This window comes from Triturus cristatus, chromosome 2_2 (assembly GCF_964204655.1).
Source record: "Triturus cristatus chromosome 2_2, aTriCri1.1, whole genome shotgun sequence".
Taxonomy (NCBI): Eukaryota; Metazoa; Chordata; class Amphibia; order Caudata; family Salamandridae; genus Triturus; species Triturus cristatus.
Window position 1 is genome coordinate 1,003,651,911 of NC_140582.1, and position 14,586 is coordinate 1,003,666,496.

The 14,586-nt window shown below is 46.5% G+C and overlaps 1 protein-coding gene across 1 annotated transcript in view; it reads left to right on the forward strand.

Moving 5' to 3' along the window:
- STK32B (serine/threonine kinase 32B) overlaps window positions 1-14,586 on the forward strand; it is a 1,850,878-nt gene that overhangs the window by 889,312 nt on the left and 946,980 nt on the right. The window contains exon 5 of the mRNA XM_085642433.1: window positions 5,566-5,603. Within this exon, the coding sequence (XP_085498559.1) occupies window positions 5,566-5,603 (38 nt within the window). The remainder of the gene's footprint in view (window positions 1-5,565; window positions 5,604-14,586) is intronic.

Genomic DNA, 14,586 nt, shown 5'->3' on the forward strand with positions numbered 1-14,586 from the left:
GCAGAGGTCCTGGGATTGGGTGACATCTGTGGTTTCGCTGGGGGGCTTGGTGAATTCCTGGATGATTCTGACGAGTTTCTTTGAGTTTCTGCAGTTGGTGAGGATTTTGTTCTGGATGAAGGTCCTTTTGGTGGACCTGATGCATAGGTGGTATTCCGTCATGGCGTTCTTGTAAGTGGCGCAATCTTCTGATGCTTTGCTGTTTCTACAGTTCTTCTCAAGAAGTCTGCAGGAGCATCTGAATTCTATGAGGTCAGTGATGAACCAGGTGGGCTTCCTGGGGCACTGTCTGTCAGGGTTGCGTAGGGGTGCAAGCTCCTCTGCGCAGTTGCAGATCCATCTGTGGAGTTCTTTGGCTGCGATGTTGGCGTCGGTCGTGGTGGTCGGGGCATCATGGTTGAGGGTGGAGGTGAGCTGCTCCTCCGTGACTTTGCTCCAATATCTTCGAGGAGGGTGGGGTGCAGGTTTTGGTGGCGTGGGTTTGTTGACGAGGAAGTGTACGCAGTGGTGGTCTGTCCATGGAGGTTGCGTGGCATGGCTGAAATGGATGTTGTTCCCTTGTGGGTAGGCGTGGTGACGAGCTGTTTCAGTCCGATGTTGGCGAGGTTGTCCAGGAGGTTGGTGGAATTGGGGTCGCTGGGGTTGTCGAGGTGGAAGTTCAAGTCTCCGATGAGTATGTAGTCCATGGAGGCGATGGTGTGGGGTGCGATGAGGTCTGTGATGGTAGTAGCGAATGAAGCACGAGGTCCGGTGGGTCTGTAGGCGAGGATGCTGTGAAGTGTGGTTCTAGGGCTGGTATGGACAAGGAAGTGAAGGTGTTCGTGGTGGAGAAGGTGTCACTCGTGGTGGAGGTGTAGAGTAGGAGGGAGCTCTTGTGTGCAAAGGCGAGTCCTCCTCCTTGGCGGTTGGGGGCGTCCTTCCTCTAGATCTTGTATCCATCGGGGATGGCAGTGGTGATGTCAGGGGCGGAGGAGATCTGTAAAGAAGGCGGTATCTGGTGAGAGGGTGTTGAGTAGGTCCCAGATCTCTACAGCGTGTCTGCGCAGGGAGCGCACATTGAGGAGGATGCACTTGAGGGCTTCAGTGGTGTTGGCGTCTGACGTGGGGGTGGTGGTGCGGAGGGTGGTTTAAGTTCTCCAGCAGTGGCAGCTGGAGAACTGGCTGTGGGTGGTGCTTGGTGTGGACAGCTGGCAGTTGTTGTTCCTTCCGGGGATGAGAGTGAGGAGGGCAGCTGAGTCGTAGCGGTGGGTGGTTGTGGAGCCAGGGTCCCTGGTGCTGGTTGCGGGCACAGACGGGTGTGCCTTTGGCACGACGCGCCAGCAGCACGTGTGCACAGCCGCCGCCATTAAATGGGGAAGGGGAGCGAGGTGCAGCTGGGTGGCGAGAGCGAGAAACTGGCAGGGCGGGGCAGCGGGGGTAGCAGATGAAAAGAACAGTCAGGAACGGGGCACGGAGGCAAAAATAAGGCAAGGCAAGCAATAAGGCAAGGCAAAATTAAGGCAAGTAAGAACAATACTGCCAAAATCACAGGGGCACAACCCTCAATGCAGACTTTAACCGCTGTCAGACGCAGAGGTGGAGAGGCAGCAGCGGGGAGACTCAGTCAGCACAGCTGCACGGGCGGAGAGCTGGGTCTATGACCAGGAGGTCAAAGGTCCTGCTCAGATGTCCACACAGTGGCCGTCATTAAATGGGGAAGGGGGAGGGAAGAGCAGCTGGGTGGCGGGAGCGGGAAACTGGTGGGGGGAGGGGCCGCGGGGGCAGCAGCGGTGAAGAACAGGCAGGAAACGGGCATGGAGGCAAAAATAAGGCAAGGCAAGTAATAAGGCAAGGCAAAATTAAGGCAAGTAAGAATCAAAATAAGGCAAGAAAAAAAAAACAGAAGAATATGGCGAAAATCACAGGGACACAACCCTCAATGCAGACTCGAACCTCTGTCAGGCGCAGTGGTGGAGGGGCAGCAGCGGGGAGGCTCAGTCAGCAGAGCCGCACAGGCAGAGAGCTGGGTCTCGATGTCTGCAAGCAATACATAACCCACAACCGGAAAGCCATTCCCAGTCATGTGACCCAGGACACTAGCAGAAAGGCACAGTTGGATTGGGTAGAATAATTAAATTTTTCTAAAAGCATCATTTTCAAAATTGTAACTTAAAATCTGACTTTACCACTAAAGAGGAATTTACATTTCAATTCATTTAATTTGTCCCAAATTTAAGGTGGAATAATGTAATCCAGTTTTAGTCTATGAGAGAGATAGCCTTGCAGTACAGTACACTACTTTAGAAGGGAGTTTATCATTACCAAAACATCCAAAGCTTAAGTGCACATGCTCTACTTTTTAAATACGGTGCACCCTGCCCTATGAGCTTTTAGGGCTTATATTAGGGGTGCAGGTCAAAAAGGCTGCTTAAAACTGCACTACAAGCTGCCGTGGCAAGCCTGAGACATGTTATAAAGTGGTTATTTATTGGGTGGCACAAGGTGCTGCAGCCCACTTGTAGCATTTAATTTGCAGGTCCTCGGTACAGGTAGTACCATTAACTAGGGGTGTATAAGTAAATTAAACATGTCAATTGGGTATACACCAATTTTACCATGTTTAAAGGAGAGAGCACAAGCATTTTGTCTCTAGTTAGCCGGGGGAATGTGCACAGAGTCTTAATGCAAACAAACAAGCTCAGCAAATATCAGGGAGTGAAGGCAAAACGTCTGGGGGAATACCACAACTAAGGATGTTAGGTCTAGCTAACCCTCAAACATAACCAGACACCCATGCACACCAATAAAAATCCTTACATGCATGAGTTTTAAGATGATGACAAAGTACAGCCACACAAAAGATCATTTGCACTAGACATCAAAACGTGCCTGACACCCATTCACACTATCAGACAACCACAAATGCCATCTTTCACTCATATGCAGAAACCTAAACACATGATTAGACACCCACTAGAGTATAGAGTGCCTTATGGCAAAATGTATGGGGCAATGGGGATTAACAGAGAATGGGGACATTGAGGACACACTTCATTCCCCCACTAAAGAAACTCCAGCAGAGCAGCAATACACCTGGGCCAGTAACCTGGACCTCAAGTACACTGCCAGAATTCCTTATAGATGCCTGGAGCTGAAGATAACTTCATCTTGGAATCTGTTTTATTAATACTGGGAGCAATCTGGCATCCTGTTCTAATGACGTCATAGGAAGGTGCCTGAAATCTCTTTGAACTAATACAGTGGACAATGGTGGGGAGACAAATAGTCTTTGGAAGTAATTAGAAGGTCTGGGTAAGAGTGTGACTCTATGACAATCAGCCACTATTCTTTAAGCAGTAGAGACAGGCACGACGTGGACAGGTGTTTTACTTCTACAAATCTCAGGTTCAAACCTTAAAAGTCTTATTCGCATTGCTCCTCATTTAACAATCCTCTACCATTAAGCGGCAGATAATGAGGTACATGGTTCTGGTAGGGTGGTAGTGTTCACCCAGAATTACCGTTTCAGATAGTATTAACCCATAAATACCTTGCTAGTATGTGCTAACCCAGCAGTTGAAATGTTTTACCTTCTACAAGGGAATTTCCCAGGTGTGAATTCCATCTGATTTTGGTAGAAAGAACTCCAGCCTAAAACAGGCATTTGTGACCAGAGAAGAGTTACCATTTCACTTGTAGACTGGCCCTTAGCATGCTCACGATATCTGAAGTATTTTACTTTCAAATTAAATTCTGATGAACTTGGCACACATACTACAGTACTAAATGGGTAAATCTTCAGGTTTGGCATTGCATTCTGGGAGATGCAAAGTGCCTTATGTTACAAGGAACTTGGTGATGAATCATCACTCTTCCTTCAGGGATCCACTCAGAATCCAGTGTAAATTTAAACCTTATATCCTTTAATCAAATTTCAAAATGGTACCTTAATCATTAGTCTTTTGTGATCTTGAATACGGTGTCTCATTACTTTCAGGGATTCCATAGATACGCCTTGAACCTTTAAAAGCAAACTTAACCTGCTGCAGCTAGCCTCGTCTAGGGAGCGAAATACTCTGAACACATCAACCCTGTGCTCATCACACATCACTGGCTACCAATTGAAGCAAGTGGCATTTTCACACTAGGTTGCAACATGCACACATCGTGAATTCTAGTGTCCCCAAAAACATGGTGAAAATATGAAAACTGTTTGGAAGGTCGTCACACACTGCAAGGCTCGGATCCCTTACTTCCGGTAACAATCTCTCTTCAGAAAACATTCAACTTAATCTTTAACAAGGAGTGAAGCGAAATTCTGGAACTCCATTCCCCTGTAGATCCTGAATACCCTAAAAGACAGGCGTACGGAATGGCTCGTGGGTGGTGGGCGGTGGGGTGGTTGCTAGGGGGGAGTAGCGCGATTGAGTGCACCATATAAATAAAAAACATACCTTGCCCCCAAGTCCTGCATCTCTGCTCCTGCTCTTCTTGTCTTCGGACAGGAAGCAGAGCCAGGCCCCACAGACCAATCACAACGCTGCAATGCACCTTTGGGATTGGTAAGCACCCAGGCTTCCCTGACCAATCGCAATGCTGAAATGCAGCATTGTGGTTGGTCTGAGCGCCGTGACAGAGCGCTTAGCTAGGGGCTGGAATGGTGGACATGTTCTGGAGAACAGGGAAAGTGCGCATGACTGGTTTGGGCAGCCAGAGAGAGACGACCAAAAAGTCATTGCGCACTTAGGAGTGGGCAAACCACTCATCTCCTGCCCTGCTCTCAGAGCAGAGCAGCCCCACCCACCCACCAGCCCGCAAAGCAGCTCGAAGAACAAAATGATAATAACGCAAAGTCATTATCATTTCATGTTTTGTGCTTTGCACTGCTCAAAAGCAGTGGAGCTATGTTCCTCCGCCATAGCAGAGGAGCCGCCACTTTATAAAAAGACACAAAGTGCCTCTTATTCATACATCACTGCCAGAACTGGTTTGCTGAGCTACAAATCTACTGCCTACCAGATCCCAGGAATAATCTGACCTGGGATCCTCCTATAATGCCCCTTGTCTTCTATGAATGTCTATATTCACCCACTATAATTAGAACAATAAATGTGTTTGCCTTTACTCAGTAAGTAGTGCTTCATCGCCATCTTCGGCAGATGGTTTCAAAACCGTTAGTAAGCTGTAAAGCAACCTGATCCCCTAGATTATGGCCCACACTACCTAAAACTGCTAATAAATTCAAATAAGTAGCATAAAGAATAAATATTTCATGTTATTGTATATAACTGACTATCATGTCTCTCAAGTGGCTGACGTGTTTCCATTCATTGCATGTTGTTTTTCAATGTGGATGTCGGCTATTTCGAATTATAACCTGCCATTTCCTCTTATACATTACGCGATGTATTAATAAATTAATTTGAAATGTCTCTTTAGCATTTCCATGGGCAGTCAGTAGAGATATGTGTCCAACCACAATATCCCAAAAATTTATTTTTATCAAAATATTTTAACAATTTACTAGTTTATCCAATCTTAAATGTTGCCATTTTGAGCAAGCATGACATATTCTTTATCTTGCAGGGACATCAAGCCTGACAACATACTGTTAGATGAATATGGTAAGTACTCAAAACAAATTTAAATGTATATTTATGTTCGGTCAGATTTACAGTAATGTATTTGTATTCTGCAATTGTGTAACAATATATTGTGTTTTAGAAGTGCTTCTTTTGGACTTTCTTTGTTCCTATGGTTCAGGCAAAACTCTGAAGAGTTGACATAAATCACAAACTTGGCAAAACATCACCAGTGAGAATAGGCCTGGGTGTAATTTTAATTGCACCGACGTAATCAGAGTAATTTTGGTAATTCCATGCTACTCTTTGGCACAGAATTACCAATAATATCGCAAGTATGCCAGCTCACGTAATTAATTTTGGGGAGAAGGTCAGCACTGTAAAAATAGTGCTAAATACAGATTACATTTGTCACATAATTTTAAGGTAATTCCACATATTTACGCTGCAGCTACTTGTGAGAGTTACCCTCACCTCTAAGTAGGAACGGAAATGCAATACAGAGTTACATTTAAAATACACCACTACCAACATTCAAACCTTAATGTGCTTTTACAGCGTACACATCACAGAAGTGAATGGAGGTGTGACAAGACCCTATTATTTATGAACCTATTTTTACATTGAATTCCACAAACACATCTTGGGCAGTGTAAGATGGGGTGTTACTATTTAATGCAATGGAAAGAGGGTCTTCTGCTGGAGTCTAGAAGGAATGCATTTAGACAACTTAAATTGTATCATTCTATTGACGTACTAACTCTACCCAGGGTTTAAACATTTTCATGAAGCAATAATAAAAACTAATTCTTATTATACATCATCCATTATGTTTTCTAAAAGAATACAGGGCATGCTACAGCAGTGAACCAAATTGTAGAAAAAGTGTTTGTCAAATTATTTTTGACTGTTTTGCTTTTAATAGTATTACATTTGTGCTTGGTCTCACTGACACTTGGGGCTCCCGGATATCTATGGATCTCTTGACATCGGGGAGGGGGCGCTCACAAGCTCACTAAGTATGAAGTGGGTGTAAAACAGCATTCAGACAACGTCACTAGTCACAGTGGCCTCTAAATCTTTCAGCTGGAGTCGCAGATACATGGTCTTACTTTGTGGTCAAAGGGCCACCCACATGAAAAGCAAGTGCATGGTGTAGGGAAAATAGTTATGCATGCTCTCATACATGTCAAGAGTAGGAGCTGTAGTGTTTCCGACAGGTCCGATCCTATAGTCTGCCTCATTGCCCATTACTGGATGTCTTTCCTGGTACACCTGTTGGTGTACTGTGATCTGAATGGCATCTCTGCATGGAAAGGAATATAGAAATAATACAGAAAGATGACTTGAAAATATAGTCGGCACCTGTATGAAAGGTCACCATCTGCCTCCTGTGCATCCCTAGATAATTGGTTTTGGACCTTTACTAGTAAATGAGGCTTACCTGTTTAACTGCACGCTCACGTTCTATTGTAACATGGTCGCAACGACACTACTACACTTAACATATGAATGAGCCCTGACAGCATTCATGCGAGATGTGTGTGCGAAAAATGCCGGATTGAAAGTACTCCCGTGCAAGCCTCAGTCACACTCCGAGGCAATCCTGGGACACGTGGGTTCACAAACCGCAATACAAATGCATTTGCAGCATTTTCATTCTTTTACCTTGGGGCCCTGCATGGTCTGATTCCATCGCCACTACCTGGAAATATTCAGACTATTTTGGATGAAAGCAATGCATGGCAATGCCAACACCGTTACTTGGGTGATATCTGATTTACACACTGGATGCAAAAAATATTATCTTCTGAATAAAATTATTATTACATTTATCGATCACGTGGGTCGTTTATTCACATCATTGTTGCACCAGTTATTCGGACTAAATTGAAGTCGACATAAGCTATGCATATTGAAATAAATAGTTTATTGGACACACAACTACAAATCCCCTAGATATGCATCAGGTGTCAGAATTATTTTATGTTTGTTTCTCTTTATGAATATGGTATAGCTATAGCTCGAACATAGCCAAAAGGCGGTGAGGCACTGCAGAGAAAATGTGTCTCTAATGAAAACATTCAAGCTGTCACTTTCACAGTAATGAAAAGGTTGTAAATGCTCTGCCCTGGGAGTCCATTCTTTGTCGCACATGCGCCTGCTGCAGGACCCAATGCCAGTTTTAAAGGTGGCAGGCGAGGAATGATCATTATTCTGCAAGGACTCCACCAACATTTTCCCAGGCATGTGGGACCCACAAATCTTTACATCATAATACACCTCTGTACCTAAATAAATATTAATTATGTATCTTTATTGTGGCAGCCCTTAAACACGTGATCATTTAAAGGTGTTTATAACTTTTGTAAAACATCTGACTAATAAATTAGTTTGCCCATATTTAATTTTCAACCCATTCCATTGGCAGAGGTTACAAAGGCATGTTTGAACGAAATCAACCAACCAAGACCTATACATATCCAATTGAATAGGGAAATCTATATAATGATTCTCCCTGATAGACGGGTGACACCCAGCAAAGGAAATCCGTTTATTACTTAGTCCAGGAGATGAGGAAGTAAGTTTCACAAGACCACGTAGTCAGTTCTAAATATACCTGGTTGCCACCGCCCCATTTTCAGATTAATTACATTTTCTTGAAACAGCTGGGTAAAAAGGGAGAGCACCTGCTTAAAACAGACATGTGCTGTGTTGGACTAGAGCGTGGTTTTGTCTACTCCAAATCCAATATCACAGGATCTGGAAATGTCATACTGAGTACAGTGAGATGTGTGTCAGCCTAAAATAAGTTTTGTTATGCTTGTGCTAAAAGGTTGAAAAGTGAGAATAGCGTTTGTTCGAAAGGCAGCAAGCAAGGCACACACGACAGTAGTAACTGGAAAGTTATTTTCATTCCATGCAACAACATTGTAGGGACAGATTGTTTTCTGTTGCACCGGAGGCTTCTCCATCACTGTTAAAGACAGTATTCAGGTTTACCACCAATGACAGTGGAGTATTCTGACTAATCAATTTACCTGGGGCAGTATTACATATACGGCGTACTTTCCCTGTTTGCACCACGGCGCACCTTTTAATAGGTGCACCGTGCGTAAAAAAGGAAAGAGTGCCGTATTACTGTGAATGCACTGCCTCCTGGGCAACTGCAAATGCATGCATTCAAGTGAAATACAGAGCAGCTGCTTCACCGCCACTCCAAGTTTCACTGTGCAGGCAGCGAACTGCCTGCACTTTAAAATAAGGTGGAGAGAACCCCCTGCAGATGGGTGCTATGAGTGACTGCACCTGCCTGCAAGCGGATGTCTGGGGGTCCAGGGAATCCCATTTCTCCCCTCCTGGGGGCTGCCATCAGGAGGCACCATGAAAGTGTGCCACCTTTTTGTGGCACACTTTGAGTGCGCCTCCTAGAATCATGTTTGCCTCAGAGCCAGCGTCCATAATATAGCATGGGTACAGAGGCAAACTGATTCCCTAATGCTCATGGGGCCACGCCCCTATTCAAATGAGGGAATAGCCTCTAATGATAGCACTGGAGCCACATGTGTGCCAGCGCTAATAGCATTACAGAAGGGGGCCGCACAATAATCTGTGGCCTCTTCAGGGGCACACAAACAGGGAGTAAGTGCCCATTGGGTACATGAGGCCCTCTCTGTAATACGGCCCCTGTTTGTGTATTTTCTAAATATACAACTGGACATGGTCATAAGACAAAATGCCTGAAGAAGCTTCTTGTGTCGGACTCTACAAAACTGATGCTGCCTTGTAGGTTTACAACTCTATGAATGTCTGCTTTCTGAAGACAAATCCATTCAACGACATAAAGGCCCTAATTCTCATTGGATGAGTAATCTCAATTCAGATGGAAACAGTAGTTTGCACCCCCTTCTGGACTACACCTAGTGAAAGGATACTGTACTTTTTCCTGCACAAATGTTGCAAGGTAAAATGTGGTAGAAGATATTTTGAGAAATATGGGAACACTTGAAGTTTTGCAGGTCGGAGCAGGAGATAAATATATGCTTTTACGATACTCTCTCCTATTCCAAAAAGCTTAATTTGGAATCAAGAGGCAATTCCACACCTGATAAATACTGCACACTGTTTTTTCAATATATTCTACCCCAAATGCCCATGTCTCAGTTTATATTCCTGCAGACTTGGAAAAAGATAACACGGAAGCCCAAGTCCCATTAATATATGATTACCACTTCTTTCATCACTACTGTGATAAAGTGTATATTTTGAATGGTTCCCCATTTTTAACCCCTTGAGTGCCCCGCCCTTTCCCCGCCCTGTGCCGGCCCTTTCATTAGCGGGCGGGGTTCATGACGAGATAGTCTCGTCGTGGGCACAGCGCAACCGTGGCCCATGACGAGACCATCTCGTCATGGGCACTCAAGAGGTTAAGTCTCGTCTAGGCAGTGCGCATGCGCTGTCTCTCCGAGACATCTAGTGATCTATATGCGTGGGTAAATGCCGCCTATTACTTAGTAATTTCTCTCTCGCTGCTTGTCATTAGTCACCTTTTTAACTTTTTTTGTTAGCGGGCTTATTATTGGCTCTTCTGCCGACACATAACTTCCGGTTATTCCGGAAGCAGCACCGCCTAACTACAGTCTTGTTATGTTCTCTTTTAAAATAGTGCGCATTAACATGTGCGCGCTACCTTATATAAATGCGTCTGCCAGGACACCTCCATTTTCTAATTAGCGCGCTTTCACTTTCGCCGCGTGGCCTCACTTGTTTAATTTAGTTTACTATAAGGTGACGATCTTCATCCTGTTCCTGACACTTAAAAAAGCATTGTTATGGCATGTTTATGATTCTATAGCAGAGGAGCATCATTTTGAGTTGCTCATGTATTTTATGGCAGTGATATCAACATTATTGGCGAACTTTGGAGTAATCACGTTTAGATTACCACTCCGTGTATATGCACACACTGTTTTGTTCAACCCAATTTTTTTTGCAATTAACTTTATTCATGCCCGTTGAATCACTTTGACAATTTAACTCGGTTCCTTTAAGACGTGGGAGTTCTCTGGTAACCGCTCCCATGTAACGCTTCATTAAGCTTCGTCACATGCCCAATTCACATCCATCGAGGTAGCGAGGAAACGAGACACGACTATCTTGTTAGGCACTGAAACATTTTTTATCTTCACTTGAGCCGCATGTATACTACGCTACAGCATGAATGCATGCCCGTGTTAAACTGTTCATAACACGCACATTCAGTACATCCACGCTCAGGTGTTTTCTTTTGGTGTTGCTTCTTTTGTAGCCTTCTCCTGCGGTTGGTTTGTGCCATGCAGTGCCTAATTCTTTATCCACGTGCTCAGTTTTGTTGCTTTGCATCCAGTCGTGGCTCGTGGGCGCCCTGCCCCTTCCGCTGCCTGGTATTTTCCTAGGATGTCCAACTCATACGCCGTTGCTTTTCTTGTAGCCGTGAGTTTGTCGTACCCCTCTCCACGTGTTTTGCTTTGTTTGTCTTGCAGTCTGGGGTAAGTCCTCCCAACCCCCCCACATTACTTTCCTCGTCACCTTGTCTCGTCATTGTCCTTCTCTTATCGCAGTACATTTCTTTACATGTACTCCTGGTCTGCTCTTATCCCAATACGTTGCTTTATTTGTCTTTCTGTTCCGTGTTTGTCCTGTCTTCATCTCAGTGAACTGTTGTTCTTGTAGTCCTAACCATTGTCTGTCCTGCTCAAAATTCCCTTAATTGGTTTCATGTAGTTTTTAGACCTCTTGCTGTCCTGCCCTTATTCTCGATGTATTGCTTTATGTCGCCATTCCCAGTCGTTGTCATGTACTCCTGTTTGTCCTCTTCCTGCTTCAGTGCATTGCTTTTCTGTCATCTTGTTGTGCGCCTGCCATGTTCCCTTCCCAGTGAAGTGCCATGTTTCTCTCTCAGTGAAGAGCTGTGTTTCGCTCAAAGTGAAGCTATGGTTTATCTTCTGCACGAAGAGGAAACACATGGGAGCTCCTTACCATCCTGCAAACAGGAGTATTTGTGGCCAAGTTTGTAGTGTTTAACTTGTTTATTGCTTGGGTCTTCTATCTCCATGTTCATGCTTACATGATCACTGTAACCTAAATATTCCTAGTTCCTTCCATCTTGGCCATAAAAAAAGACACTCCCGCCAAGGTCTGACGTGAGCTGCCAATCAGCGCTGCCTGAGTGAGGCTTGAACGACCCTGGATAACGCACCATGAAAAGGAATGTGCAAAAGCCAGTGGCAGTCTCCCCAATTTCCATGTAAAATTCATGTTTTTTCATTTGTTACAACGTTACAGACTTTAAACCAGGCTGTACAACTTTGGGGCAGGTTACCTCATCCTGCCCGGTATACAAAAGTATTTTATGTGGCTATCCAGGATAGACAAGTAAGTAAATGACATCAGTGTATCTTAATGTCACGTATTTATCTCATTGGTGGTTAGCTTGGAAATCTGACTTGGGTCTCAAGCACAGCTTCCCAAAGGGACTGAATGTGATGATCTTAGGCAGTCAATCACTCAATCAAACAATCAGGGGTTTTATAAAGTGTGCTACTCAGCCGTGAGGGTCTCATGGTGCTGGAGGGGGGCGCAGCTCCAGTTCAGTCGAAGAGCCAGGTCTTGAGGTTCTTCCTGAAGGTGTGCAGGTTTGGGGAGCCTCTGATGTTTGCTGGGAGTCCGTTCCAGGTTTTGGCTGCAATTTAGGAGAAGGCTCGTCCACCAGCTCTGTTTCTGCGGATGCGGGGGGTCTCTGCCAGGGCGAGGTCGGCGGAGCGGAGGTTCCTTTTGGGTACGTGGAAGGAGACTCTCTCGTTGAGGTATTTGGGTCCGATGTTGTGGAGGGATTTGTAGGCATGGGTGAGAAGTTTGAAGGTCACTCTCTTCTCGACGGGGAGCCAGTGGAGGTCACGTAGGTGTTGGGTCATGTGTTCGTGTCGTGGTGTCCCGAGTACGAGTCTGGCTGCAGCGTTCTGGATGGTTTGGAGTTTGTGTAGCAGAGTTCTGTTGATTCCTGCGTAGAGGGCGTTGCCGTAGTCCAGTCTGCTAGTTATGAGTGTGTGGGTGACGGTGTTTCTGTATTCAGGGGGTATCCATTTGAAGGTCTTTCGGAGGATGCGAAGGCAGTTGAAGCTGGTGGAGGCAACGGAGTTGATCTGGTAGGTCATGGTGAGGGAGGAGTCCAGGATGATGCCGAGGTTCCTTGCGTGGTCTGTAGGGGTGTGTGGACTCCCGAGGACGGCGGGCCACCAGGTGCTGTCTCATGCTGGGTTGGAAGGTCCTAGGATGAGGACCTCGGTCTTCTTCAAGTTTAGCATCAGGCAGCTCTCTTTCATCCAGGCCGCAACATCTTTCATTCCTTCCTGGAAGCCGAGTCCGGTGTCTTCAGGGTTGTTCGTGATGGAGAGGATGAGCTGGGTGTCGTCGGCTTATGAGACTATGCTGAGCCCATGCTGTCTGATGATGGCGGCGAGGGGGTCCATGTAGATGTTAAATAGCGTGGGGCTGAGTGACGATCCTTGGGGTATGCCGCAGTTGATCTCTGTGGGTTCGGAGGGGAAGGGAGGGAGTCTGATCCTCTGGGTCCTGCCGGAGATAAAGGATTGGATCCAGTTGAGGGCTGTTCCTCGTATCTCAGCATCATGGAGTCTGGCTGCGAGCATGTGGTGTGAGACGTGTCGAAAGCCGCAGAGAGGTCTAGTAGGATGAGGGCCGCAGTGTGTCCCTGGCTGAGTAACATGTGGATGTCATCGGTGGCAGCGAGGAGGGCGGTCTTGGTGCAGTGGTTGCTGCGGAATCCAGAGTGAGAGGAGTCTAGGATGGAGTTCTCTTCAATGAAGGCGGTCAGCTGAGCGTTTACGAGTCTCTCATGACTTTGGCAGTGAAGGGGAGCAGAGAGATGGGCCGGTAGTTTTTCAGGTCTGTCGGGTCGGCCGAGGGCTTCTTGAGGAGGGGCTTGACTTCTGCCCGCTTCCAGTCGTCAGAGAAGATACCGGATTTGAAAGAGGCGTCGATGGTCTGCCCTAGTTCGGGTGCGATGGCAGCAGCGGCCCTGTGGTAGATGTGTGGGGGCAGGGGTCTGTGGGGGCTCCGGAGTGGGTGTTGTTCAAGGTCACGGTGACGTGTTCCACCGTGGCTGGATTCCAGGTAGGGACAGTCGGCTTGTTGTTAGTGGTGGGGAGGGGGTGGTGTCAGGTGTCTGTCCGCTGAAGTTATCGTAGAGGGCCTTGATTTTCAGATGAAAGTAGGAGCTGAGCTTGTTGCAGAGTTCCTGGGATAGTGACATGTCAGTGGCTTCGCTGGGGAGTTTGGCGAATTGTTGTATAACGTTGAAAAGTTCTTTGGCGCTGGTTGAGTTGGTATTGATCTTGTTCTTGATGAAAGTCCACTTGGTGTCCCTCATCTGCTGGTGGTATTCCTTCTAGGTGTTCTTGAAGTTGTTCTGGCCTTCCGTGGTCCTACGGTTCCGCCAGGTTTTCTTGAGGCGTCTGCAGGAGCGTCTGGCTTCTTGGAGTTCGGTGGTGAACCAGGCGGCCTTCAGGGGGCGTTGTTTTGCGAGGTGGTGGAGGGGTGCGAGCTTGTTGGCACAGCTGGTGATCCAGCGGTGGAGTTCTTCAACTGGGGAGTTGGCGTTGTTCGTGGCTCTGGGGTGTCTCGGAGGAGGGTGATGTTGAGGTGTTACTCTGTGATCTTGCTCCAGTTCCTTCGTGGAGGGCGCGGGGGGGTGCTAAGGTGAGGCAGTGTTGTTGAAGGTGACGCAGTGGTGGTCCGTCCAGGGGGGCTGCGTGGTGTGGCTGAATCAGATGTTAGTTCCTCCTGCGAAGATGGGGTGGAGGGTGTGTCCTGCTATGTGCGTGGGTGTGGTGATGAGCTGTTTCAGTCCAAGGTTGGAGAGGTTGTCGAGGAGGGTGGTGGAGTCGGGGTCGCTGCGGTTGTTGAGGTGGAAGTTCAGGTCTCCGAGTAGGATGAAGTCTGTGGAGGTGACGGCGTGGGGTGCGAC